At 37.4% G+C, this 13275-nt stretch overlaps 1 protein-coding gene across 2 annotated transcripts in view; it reads right to left on the minus strand.

Annotated features, from left to right (window-relative positions):
• entpd4 (ectonucleoside triphosphate diphosphohydrolase 4) overlaps positions 1-13275 on the minus strand; it is a 61589-nt gene that overhangs the window by 18915 nt on the left and 29399 nt on the right. For both annotated transcript variants that reach the window (XM_028799179.2, XM_028799178.2), the window contains exons 6-7: positions 6184-6287; positions 2966-3025 (exon numbers count right to left, since the gene is read on the minus strand). In XM_028799179.2, the coding sequence (XP_028655012.2) occupies positions 2966-3025; positions 6184-6287 (164 nt within the window). The remainder of the gene's footprint in view (positions 1-2965; positions 3026-6183; positions 6288-13275) is intronic.

Below are 13275 nucleotides of genomic sequence, written 5' to 3' on the forward strand. Positions count from 1 at the left end.
TGAACAGCAATGCCAAAATGCATTTCTGAGATTAAAACAATGTTGCTGTTCTAAAACGATGATAGAGTGTGGGCCCCTAGTGTATTATTTAATGACATATGGAATTTCTGAACAGAAGTTGAAAATTATAAAGAAATACATCAAGTTGTCACACCTATGTCTTCCATATAATGACTATTTATTGTTTTTTTTTTTTTAAATTAGTAAGTGATTTTAAATGTAGAATCATACTGGGCGACAGTGGTACCTGCAGGAACAGCAAGTGTGCTTTGGTTCTCAAGCACAACAGCATCAAAGTTTTATCAGACATGAGTCTGTAATAAACCCTAATACTTCTAGACTTGCTTTAAAAAAACATACACACACACACACAACAATACATTATCAAGTTTAAACACCATGATCAAGAAAAAAAACATATACAGTGCATCCAGAAAGTATTCACAGCACATCACTTTTTCCACCTTTTGTTATGTTACAGCCTTATTCCAAAATGGATTAAATTCATTTTTTTCCCTCAGAATTCTGCACACAACACTCCATAATGACAACATGAAAAAAGTTTACTTGAGGTTTTTGCAAATTTATTAAAAATAAAAAAACTGAGAAATCACATGTACATAAGTATTCACAGCCTTTGCTCAATACTTTGTCGATGCACCTTGGCAGCAATTACAGCCTCAAGTCTTGTTGAATATGATGCCACAAGCTTGGCACACCTATCCTTGACCAGTTTCGCCCATTCCTCTTTGCAGCACCTCTCAAGCTCCATCAGGTTGGATGAGAAGCGTCGGTGCACAGTCATTTTAAGATCTCTCCAGAGATGTTCAATCGGATTCAAGTCTGGGCTCTGGCTGGGCCACTCAAGGACATTCACAGAGTTGTCCTGAAGCCACTCCTTCAGGTTTGGCAGGTTTTCATCCAGGATGTCTCTGTACATTGCTGCAGTCATCTTTCCCTTTATCCTGACTAGTCTCCCAGTTCCTGCCGCTGAAAAACATCCCCACAGCATGATGCTGCCACCACCATGCTTCACTGTAGGGATGGTGCCAGGTTTCCTCCAAACGCCTGGCATTCACACCAACGAGTTCAATCTTTGTCTCATCAGACCAGAGAATTTTCTTTCTCATGGTCTGAGAGTTCTTCAGGTGCCTTTTGGCAAACTCCAGGCGGGCTGCCATGTGCCTTTTACTAAGGAGTGGTTTCCATCTGGCCACTCTACCATACAGGCCTGATTGGTGGATTGCTGCAGAGATGGTTGTCCTTCTGGAAGGTTCTCCTCTCTCCACAGAGGACCTCTGGAGCTCTGACAGAGTGACCATTGGGTTCTTGGTCACCTCCCTGACTAAGGCCCTTCTCCCCTGATCGCTCAGTTTAGATGGCCAGCCAGCTCTAGGAACAGTCCTGGTGGTTTCAAACTTCTTCCACTTACAGATGATGGAGGCCACTGTGTGAATTTGGACCTTCAAAGCAGCAGAAATTTTTCTGTAACCTTCCCCAGATTTGTGCCTCGAGACAATCCTGTCTCGGAGGTCTACAGACAGTTCCTTTGACTTCATGCTTGGTTTGAGCTCTGACATAAACTGTCAACTGTTGGACCTTATATAGACAGGTGTGTGCCTTTCCAAATCATGTCCAGTCAACTGAATTTACCACAGGTGGACTCCAATTAAGCTGCAGAAACATCTCAAGGATGATCAGGGGAAACAGGATGCACCTGAGCTCAATTTCAAGCTTCACGGCAAAGGCTGTGAATACTTATGTACATGTGCTTTCTCAATTTTTTTATTTTTAATAAATCTGCAAATCCTCAAGTAAATTTTTTTCACGTTGTCATTATGGGGTGTTGTGTGTAGAATTCTGAGGAAAAAAATGAATTTAATCCATTTTGGAATAAGGCTATAACATAAAAAAATGTGGGAAAAGTGATGCGCTGTGAATACTTTCCGGATGCACTGTAAACCCATGAATCAGATAACTGGATGTTAACAATCTGGATTGTTGGTGATCATAGCATTAAAAATTGGGCCAGTTTGTGTTTTTTTTTTGCTTTAAAACCATTTTTTTTTTGATGTCCTAAAGTCCTCTTGGAGACTTTAAACATCAAGGAATACATGGATGTTTCATATGAATTGTTTACTTACACTTTTTTTTAAATTTGCTGCATTGAATCTGTTAATGGTTTTGTGTCTAGGGGTTTGGTGACAGTACCTTCTTTCTTGGTGAAGTTCTTAAGACTCACAGAGACAGATATATAAAACATATACCTTGAGACAACGTGAGCGAATTTGGCTTAAAAGTAGGTGGGAACAATTAGATAATTCACTCAGTTTGAAATCTCTGTGCTAATCCTTAACCATTATAATGGTGGAGATCAAAGTAAGGGTGGGGTTTTTAACAGTAAAGAGTGCTTGGTAATCTGGTCTGATAGATGGATCCATTGTTAAAAATTTGAACATGGGTTGTGTGTGCAGAAGACACTTTACATATGTTAAGAATAAACATGGAAGGAAAGGAAAAAATAATAAAAAGATATAACTGGGTTAGTGATAAAAGTGAATAATGTACTGCGGCAGCTATATGGATGAATGGACTAAACTGTGTGCCTTCACACCCAGTTAAAAGGAGGTGAAAAGAACTGTCAATAAACAAATTGTTAAAGGAGATTCACAGCATGTGTAACTTTTCACCCAACATCTCAATGTGCATTAAACAAACGACTAAAGTAAGTTAACATTACTAATTGGAAATGCCAAACATGCCATACTGGAATATGACTGCCGCATTTTAACAGTAAATACATATTAGTTATTTAAAAAACTGTGTTTCAAACTGTGCTAAAATGCAATATTAGGACAATGACATTTGTCTTTCTAAGCAAGTTTTATCTTCATGATAATCTGTTCTAAAACTTGCTAAATTAATCTAATACTCTGAAATGAAACAGTATGAAACAATGACTTACCCTCTTCAATGTGATCAAACCTTCCAAGCACAAAGTTGATGCCTATCCAAGCATAAACGCCTAAAATAGGGAGAAAAAAAAAGGCTATTTCTGTAGAACAGTGTTTCCCAACCTTTTTTCTCTGGTGGCACACTTTCTTCAACCAAAAAAATCCCAAGGCACACCACTATTTTACTAACCACAAACACATTACATCTCATACACATGCTCAACTGTCTAAAGGGGAAGGGCTACTGGGGTTGACAATAATAAAGCAAGATCGGTGTTCTCAGATGCAGCACTTAGTGAGCACTTTTGTGGAATGTCAGCTGCTGTCTCTCTCTGCTTTAGCAGTAACTTGTGCAGTATGCCCACTATCCACTGGCCTGTGAGACTTGCTGGCGATCACACACCCAACACGTCCAAAGTGCTCTAAGTGCTATGTCTGCAATATAGCGTTTGCGGAGCTGCTTTTATGCCAGTTTCTCCAGGTAGTCCTGTCCCCCCAGACAGGTGTCACCTCCTGCGGAGCTTGTCCCTCTCAGGTTCAGACCCAAGCTGCTACACTATTATTTCCACGGCACACCTGGGTAGCTCTCACGGTACACCACTGCATGATGGCACACTGGATGAAAACCACTGCTCTAGAACAGTAAACCTTCTGTTCACGTCTTGCCATGTGTGTGAATATGCTGCATACAGCAAACTTAGTAAAGTACCAAATCACAAAGTTTATTTCAGTAGACAGTAAATCAGTAAGTGATGGGACTGAATATTTTAAGATACTCTACATGTCCTTATTTCTAAAAGTACTAATTAGTAACAAACTGTGTTTTTAATACAAAAGATTGGCAACATTCAGGAAAATAAACGTAATCACATAAGCACGTTATAAGCTACAGAATATGACAAACACTTACATTATACATGGATATTTAATTTACATACTGAAATGAACCAGAATCGATGGAGAGTTGCTAAGAGAAGGAAAAGTAATCTAAATGATAGGCTTAAACTAATGCTGGTTTGATAAGCTCATAATTGCATTTTGCTAAATACTATACTTTGCTTCCTATATAGTATGCGACAGAAAAAATGTATTCTGCAAAGAACACTGGTTTGGTACTCTGTATGATATTACTCACATACCCATGTTAATTTCTTGCTTTTATATGTATATGTATATTAAAGAACACAATGCACAAATAACAATTCCAATATGCTTGTTATAAATGGCAAACATAACTAAGTTGTGTGTGAACAAGATAAATACTGTGATAAATAAGAATGAAAATGTATAAGTATGTCTAATTGTTTCAAAGTATACAAAATACCTCAAGTATACAGAAACACAAGAATATGCAAGAAAAAAAGATTTTCATCTAATGCAACTCAAAACAACTTAAAATGTCAACATAATTTTGGATTTAGAATGTTTGTCAAATTTAACCCTATCCATTTCAATGGTCACAGATACCATAAGTGAGATATAAATGTGAAGTTTGAGTATTTGAGAATCTTCTAATGACATTCTGATGACAAATGTACAAAATTATTTCTCTCTAAAACCAACACCACTTGTTGCATAACATTTCAGTATACTATAATTATAAGGAAAGTTCAATTTTAAAGTAGAATTTAAAAAAATAAGAGCAATCGAAAATGTGTTTGTCCCTGGAGCAATCATGCTTTACAGTTTATCAAAAATATCAAGTGTAGTAGATTGTTACTTTTGCATGCAATGTGTAAATTCATTATTCACATAATAATAAATATGTACAGTATACTGTATACATACAAACACAGTGATCACATACGTACTACATACTAATAGTGATTAAGGCTTACATTGTACAAGACATTGTAGACATTTCGTTTCTCTTGTGGAATGGATAACTTAGTTATCTGGGTAGTCATGCTACAGTCAAGATAAGGGCTGCAAAACAACATTGGGGCAGGATGTCTCACAAAGATCACCAAAGGTCTAATTAGTCTCGGTCCAAGAAAATGTAACCACCATGGAGTGAATAACAAGAGAGGCTTGAAGAGTGATAGTGTGTGAGATAACAGACAATACAGGAATTTATAATCGGTCAGTTGAATCTACTCTTAGGAAAAAATAATCATAAGCAAACTCTGTGTACGATGCATCTACAAAATGTTGTCTGCTGAAATTAGGAATCTCCACATCCAAATTGTGGAGAACCTCATACTGATGAATTTGAACTGGGGTTTCTAAACTTGAGGAGAAGTGGTAGTTGTAAACGGTCAACTTTTGGAAGAAGCAGAAATACACAGTACCACGAAACAGAACAATAGATGTTAATATTGCTATATAAATTCTAGTCTGTGCGAGGGGTTATTTAACTGGATGGTGGATGCTAGTGACAACAGCACTAGAGGTTAGATGGGGGTTAGGAGAAAAGAGAATAGAGAGATTCAGACAGACAGAGAAAGGAAATGTCCTGTACAAGCTAAAGTGGGAACACAGGGGACATTAGGGGACAGTATGTCTTGTATAAATGTTATGTTTCCTCAGGCATTAGGCAGGGGTATCAGTACAAGTTTCAGAAAGTGATGACCAAGGTGTAAGTGTGTAATACACTCCCCCAATAAAATAGAAAACCCAGAAAGAGGTATGGATGTCTGGCTGACTATAGAATTTGTCTCCAAATTTAAAGCACTACTGAGAACAGTAATATTACTGAGTGAAAGACGTGTGTTTACCAAATGAAATGTTGTAAAAGAGGATTACTGTTCGACGCAGAAAAAAATAAAATTAACATTCTCAAACACTCGCAATACAAATCAGAGTCATGATGCAGCCAAAGCTTTTCTGGAAACACTGGTCACAAGACGAAAACAACTATGGATAGGGCACCAGTCCATTGCAAGGACCATTCATGTACATACTCACACTACCCATACTCATTCACTGAACAAATATGAAATTTCCAATTAAGCTAATCTATACATCTTTGGGAAAACAGATGTACCAGAAAAGAAACCCATGCAGGCACTAGGAAAACTTGTAAACACCACATGGATGATGACCATAAGGAGGCAGCAGTATCCACTGCACCACCAAAATAAGGAAAATGCTAAATTTAAAAAGGAAAGGCATAAAGAAATAGGCAAAGTCAAAAAAATTAAATATGAGTTTATAATGTGAAAAAAGAAGAATGTGACATGATATAAAGACTAACAAGGAACATGTAATACTTATAAAACTCAATTACCTTCTTGTTTGCCTGATATAACTTCAACATGAGAGTCAGAAAAAAGAAAGTCAAAATGAACAGGGATGTCTGTACGGAGATCCTCAAGGAGAGCTTCCTGCTGACTGAACAAAAGAAAGAAAGCTGTAATTTAATGCCATACATGCATGGAAAAAACACCAACAGCACGAAAAACTTGGAGAAACTAGTGATGATTCAAAGTAAAGATGTAAATGATTTGTTGACTCACTGTTAGTCAAAAGAGATTAGAGAGAATATTTCCTATGCAGCAGAGTCACCAGTTAAACTTTTTAAAACCCATCATCATAAAATGAAATTAACTTCTTGTTGTTAAAGCTAAAATTACTTTTAATAATAGCACTTAGGGCAGCACGGTGGCGCAGTGGTAGCACTGCTGCCTCGTAGTAAGGAGACCTGGGTTCGCTTCTCGGGTCCTCCCTGTGTGGAGTTTGCATGTTCTCCCCTTGTCTGCGTGGGTTTCCTCCGGGTGCTCCGGTTTCCTCCCACAGTCCAAAGACATGCAAGTTAGGTGCTTTGGCGATCCTAAATTATCCTTAGTGTGTGCTTGGTGTGTGTGTGTGCCCTGCGGTGGGCTGGCACCCTGCCCGGGGTTTTTTCCTGCCTTGCGCCCTGTGTTGGCTGGGATTGGCTCCAGCAGACCCCTGTGACCCTGTGTTAGGATATAGCAGATTGGACACTGACTGACTAATAGCACTTATCATACACATGCACATTGGAGACAAGTTCAGGGCTCGTCCTAAGACAACATTTCAAAACAGCATTCCTGTATGTACTGTACATATCAAAAGAATATAAGAAGCCTGGCAAATGACATGAAATGAGAATCATTCAACCCATCAAACTCATTTTGGGTACCTAAAAGATAAGTTGTCCCAATATCTCATCCAGATACTTTTTAAAGATTGTCAAAATTTCTTCTTTAACAGTATCAAAAACAGTACTTTGTTCTAGATTTCCACATCTAGCTGCAAAAAGAATTGTTTTCAGGCTTCAGTCTTAAATATACTTCCCCTTAATTTTCACAGGTGTCCTCACATACAATATTCACTATTTCGTTGAAATAATTCTGTTGGATCCATTTTTTCCATGCATATAAGAATTTTGAAAGCCTGAAACAGTTTACAACACGGCCCTCTCTGCTCAAGACTTAAAACATCAGACTCTCAGAGTCTGTCAGAGTAGGAAATACCCTTTAGATTTGGGGATGAACTTGGTTGCTCTTCTATGCACTGTCTCAAGAGCTACTAATGGGCATGCTAATATTCTGTGACAAATTTACTATTCAGCATGGTAATGTTTTGTGATAAAATTTATAATATTTAATGATGTCATTCCCTTTAATAAATAGAGTACGGAGCTGTTGGAGAGGTATACTGTATGTGGTCAGTAAGATCACTGTCCACCGCAGTGTTTACGCAGCATGCATAGCCATTTGAGAAAGAGAGAATGATGCATACATGAAGTTACTAAATGTTGTGGAAGGAAATAAGATTGCATACTGTAATTCTCTGGTCCACCTGGTGCCACATGTGTATAATGTACTCAATGGAATACATACCTCTTTTTCCCTCAACTGAAGGAAAGATACTAGCAAAACACTAGCCTCTCTTTAAATGAAATTACTAGTGTCTTTTTATGAATGACCAAGAGGAAATGTTTTTGTGAAAGTGACATTGAAACCCTTTCAGAATTAAGATCATTTAGACCTTGGCATCTTGCCCCGGAGTTGTTGTTGTTTTTTGTTTTTTTTTCCTGTCCTCCATGGCCATCTGACACTTAAAAACAAATTTATTTATAAGGGTTCTGCGACTACTATTACTTGCATATTTATGCTATGTAAGGGTGCATTTGTTTATTCTTTTGGTATGTCATTTATTTATTCTCATTTTCTATCTACAGGTTAAATTCCATTACAATGAAGTGCCAAGGACCTAAAAAATATTTTGTTGTAATGAAAATTTCGTAGTAATGAGATTCTGAATTTGTCGCTGTAGTGCTTTCTTTTTTTTTTCCTTTATATTTTTATTTTATTAATTTTCATTGTAATCATTCCATACAAACAGATCAATTTATAACCCAACAAAATTGAAGACAAATCAAACCCCACCCCTGAGAAGGAGAGCTTAGCTAAAGGAAAATTGCTTAGGGCTTTTTAATAAGGCAACATTAACACTAGAATTACCAGAGCCTACGAAAAAACTCGTATATCCGGCCCACCTTAAATCGCTTCTTAAATCCGTTCACACCTGTCCGCCAGCATCCTTTGTCCTCTAAATGTGCTGATAAAAGACAAGCTGTCAGCAGCCGGCTATTCCATCCCCCCACCGACTTAGAACGTGAGCGAAGTTTTCCCAGCTCACGCCTTGATTGATTATGTGGGAGTGAAGTGGAGTTTTACAGTGGAAATAAGAGATCATTATTCTAAAGTAATCTGTGTAAACACATTGTTAAAACAGAAACTTTGTCATATTTTAGTAATAAATGTTACAAAATGTAGTAGGCATAAACTATAGAATATATAAAGCCCGAGTTCCAAAGATCAAATAAACACTTTCACAAAAGCTTCAAGAATGATTCAACAGCTTCTGTGGCGTAGCGCGTTAAGATTTGCCTCTTAGTGCAGAACAGCTTTTCCTTGCCTCACAGACCTGAGTTCGATTCCCCGCTGGGGATGAAGTGTTGCTTTTTTTTTTCTTTTCTTTTAAACCTCAAACGGACATAAAATTTATACATTGGTATGCACTGTCAGTTACTGAGATCGTTATATTTTCATGTGGGATGCTCCTTTTCAAATATTTTTTTAACAATTGAGACTGCAATTAACAGGAACAACTGTCCTTATAACTTATTTTTAAGATCCATAACACACAGACAGACAGAGCACTGCGTAATAGAGAGACAGACAGGCAGAGAAGTCACTAGATATAGAAATAAACAGGGAAGCCACGTGTACTGAAAGAAAAAAAGAACAACATGTGCGTTGTCCCTGACTCTCTAAGTAAGATCGGGGGAGGGGTGGTGTTAGAGCGCCTGCGCTTATTCAGTGCAGCTGGGACAACGCACATGTTGTTCTTTTTTTCTTTCAGTACACGTGGCTTCCCTGTTTATTTCTATATCTAGTGACTTCTCTGCCTGTCTGTCTCTCTATTACGCAGTGCTCTGTCTGTCTGTGTGTTATGGATCTTAAAAATAAGTTATAAGGACAGTTGTTCCTGTTAATTGCAGTCTCAATTGTTAAAAAAATATTTGAAAAGGAGCATCCCATATGAAAATATAACGATCTCAGTAACTGACAGTGCATACCAATGTATAAATTTTATGTCCGTTTGAGGTTTAAAAGAAAAGAAAAAAAAAGCAACACTTCATCCCCAGCAGGGAATCGAACTCAGGTCTGTGAGGCAAGGAAAAGCTGCTCTGCGATAAGGGGCAAATCTTAACGCGCTACGCCACAGAAGCTGTTGAATCATTCTTGAAGCTTTTGTGAAAGTGTTTATTTGATCTTTGGAACTCGGGCTTTATATATTCTATAGTTTATGCCTGCTACATTTTGTAACATTTATTACTAAAATATGAAAAAGTTTCTGTTTTAACAATGTGTTCACACAGATTACTTTAGAATAATGATCTCTTATTTCCACTGTAAAACTCCACTTCACTCCCACATAATCAATCAAGGCGTGAGCTGGGAAAACTTCGCTCACGTTCTAAGTCGGTGGGGGGATGGAATAGCCGGCTGCTGGCATCTTGTCTTTTATCAGCACATTTAGAGGACAAAGGATGCTGGCGGAGAGGTGTGAACGGATTTAAGAAGCGATTTAAGGTGGGCCAGATATACGAGTTTTTTCGTAGGCTCTGGTAATTCTAGTGTTAAACAAAAGAAAGGGAGAAGTAAATATATATGTAAATAAGAGATGGAGAAGCGAGTTAAATGCGGTAATAGTTATTTCTCTTATTCTAAAATAATATTGATTAAATCCTGCCAGGTTTTGAAAAAATTTTGTACAGATTCTCTAACTGAGAATTTGATTTTTTCCAATTTCAAATAATATAAAACATCGGTTTCCCACTGACTTATAAGAGGAGAATTAGGATTCTTCCAACTTAGCAAAATAAGTCTGCATGCCAAAAGTGTAGTGAATGCAATCACCGTTTGCTTGTCCTTCTCCAATTCAAGTCCATCTGGAAGAACACCGAACACAGCTGTTAATGGGTTAGGAGGGATTGTGATACCAAGGCTGTCTGAAAGGCACTTAAAAATTTTTGTCAAAAATGATGTTAGTTTGGTGCAGGCCCAGAACATGTGACCCAGTGAGGCAGGAGCTTGGTGGCAGCGTTCGCAGGTTGGATCCTGCCCTGGAAACATTTTGGACAGTTTTAAGCGAGACAGATGAGCTCGATATATAATTTTTAGTTGAATAATTCTATGCTTTGCGCATATAGAACTCGAGTGAATTCTCTGCTTTGCTACCTTCCACTCCTTTTCTGATATATTGATTAAGAGATCTTCTTCCCAATGTCCTCTTGGATCTTTGAAAGGTAGGGACTCTAATAAGATTTTATATATTGCGGAAATAGTGTTTATTTCCTCGAAATTGAGCAGTATTTTTTCCAGCAATGTGGAGGGTGCAAGGTGGGGGAAATCGGGCAATTTCTGTTTAACAAAATTTCTAATTTGAAGATAGTAAAAGAAATGTGTAGCTGGGAGGTTGAATTTTGAACGTAATTGTTCAAAAGATGTAAATATGTTGTCTATATAAACACCTCTGAGCATTTTAATCCCAAAACTTTTCCAGGTATTAAAAACTGGATATACTTGCGAAGGTTGAAAGAGGTGGTTCTCTTGCAGAGGTGCCACTGATAAAAGATTTTCCATCTTAAAATGCTTTCTAATTTGGTTCCATATTCTGAGTGAGTAAAGCACAATTGGGTTATTAGTATATTTGCGATAACTTTCATTTATTGGAGAGCAGAACAGGGAATATAAAGAAGTACTACAGGATTTTACTTCTATTGCGGACCAAGCCTGTGTATGTTCATTTATTTGTGTCCAGGTTTTTATGGCTTGTATGTTTGCTGCCCAGTAATAAAACTGAAAATTAGGTAATGCCATGCCACCTTCTGCCTGAGGTCTTTGTAGGGTCGCTCTTTGGATACGTGGTTGTTTTGAGTTACAAATGAATGAGGTTATTGTTGAATCTAACTGTTTAAAAAACGATTTATTGATATATATTGGAATATTTTGAAATAAAAAGAGAAGTTTAGGAAGGATATTCATCTTAACAATGTTAATTCTTCCGGCTAGAGTGAGATGAAGGGTTGACCATCTATGCAAGTCTTGCTTAATTTTTTCCATACAGACGCCAAAATTTTGTTGATAAAGAGCTTTATGTTTACTTGTGATATTTACCCTTAGGTATTTAAACTGATCTGCTATGGTAAAAGGTAGGGTGTCTAATCTAATATTATATGCTTGTGAATTCACTGGAAAGAGTATACTTTTATTCAGATTAATTCTAAGACCAGATATCTTTTGAAATTCTGTTAGTGCTGTTAAAACAGCAGGGACAGTGTTTTCTGGGTCTGATATATCTAAGATCATATCATCTGCATATAGAGAAATTTTCTGTTCCAGTCCTTCTCTGACAATCCCCTTTACCTGATAAGAATTTCGACAGTGAACCGCCAGTGGTTCAATAGCGATTGCAAACAACAGTGGCGACAAGGGACATCCTTGTCTGGTACCACGTTCTAGTTTAAAGTAGTCTGAGCAAATGTTATTAATACAAACTGAAGCTTCTGGATTGGTATACAGTAGTTTGATCCATGCACAAATATTCGGGCCAAACCCAAATTTCTCCAATGCAGTGAAAAGGTAATTCCATTCAATCATATCAAATGCTTTTTCTGCGTCTAATGATAGTAATATCTCTGGGGTGTTTGATTTTGCTGGTGAATATATAACATTAAACAAGCGTCGGGAGATTTGAAGATAGGTGTCGGCCTTTAATAAATCCAGTTTGATCTTGTAATATTACCGAGGGCAGCACTTTCTCCATCCTTCTAGCTAGGATTTTTGAGAGTATCTTAACATCATTATTCAGGAGTGAAATTGGTCTGTATGATGCACATTGTAACAAGTCCTTATTTTGTTTAGGAAAGACGGTGATTAATGCTTGTCAAAATGTTTGAGGTAGTATTTGGTTGTCTCTAGCTTCTGTAAATGTTGCCAATAAGAGGGGAGCTAGCTGAGTGGAGAATTTGTAGTGCTTTCTTTAACTTGCGTCCAGACATTTGCAATCATTTCAATAGCTTCTTCCACGTTAATTTTCATCTCCTCCTGTCTACAAGTTATGCCAACAAGAATTTTTCTCAGCATCTCTTTACGATAATACAGTTTCAGGGTGAGAACGATGCCCAAATCACCCATCGAGATCTTTTCGGAGTACTTTTGGCAACGCAGTGAGGATAAACAGATAAACAGTCTTCCACAGACACGGTGATCGTGCTTTGGGATGGTCTGTGACGTGCAGTCCCGTGACTTTGCTTTTTCTTGAATGAGTGGACCACTAAAAGAATGTTTCTTGAACAGGCATCACTGAATCACATAAAAAGTGCCTTTTCAACATCTTCAAATGCAGCACTTTGCATACATTTGCGCTGAGGCCCAAGGTGTGCAACCCAAGATATTTCTTCTATTTTTGCTCAGTCTTTCAAGAAAGTTGACAGTGTCGATGGCAAAATTTGATGGCAATGTCTTTTTTTCTTATATAAATAAGTGTTGTTTTTGACATTGTACATTATGGAAGCTGTAGGAATTTTGATTTTGACAGACTGTCTGCTTTCCTATTAAAAATGGTTCCAATAGTTTCTCACAGCATTTTGAGTATTGAAAACAATTTATCTGCTAAAACAAAAAAGGAAGAAGTTTGTATTAATATCTGTAAAATAATGCTAAAAATTGTTGTTTCCATTGCCTACATCGACAAATGTTTCATTTTTTGCAAAAAATGATTTCAATTAGAGGTAAAATGACTTCCTAATTATAAAATTTTCTGGAAGAAAAACCTGCAG

The sequence above is a fragment of the Erpetoichthys calabaricus genome, chromosome 1, assembly GCF_900747795.2.
Source record: "Erpetoichthys calabaricus chromosome 1, fErpCal1.3, whole genome shotgun sequence".
NCBI lineage: Eukaryota > Metazoa > Chordata > Cladistia > Polypteriformes > Polypteridae > Erpetoichthys > Erpetoichthys calabaricus.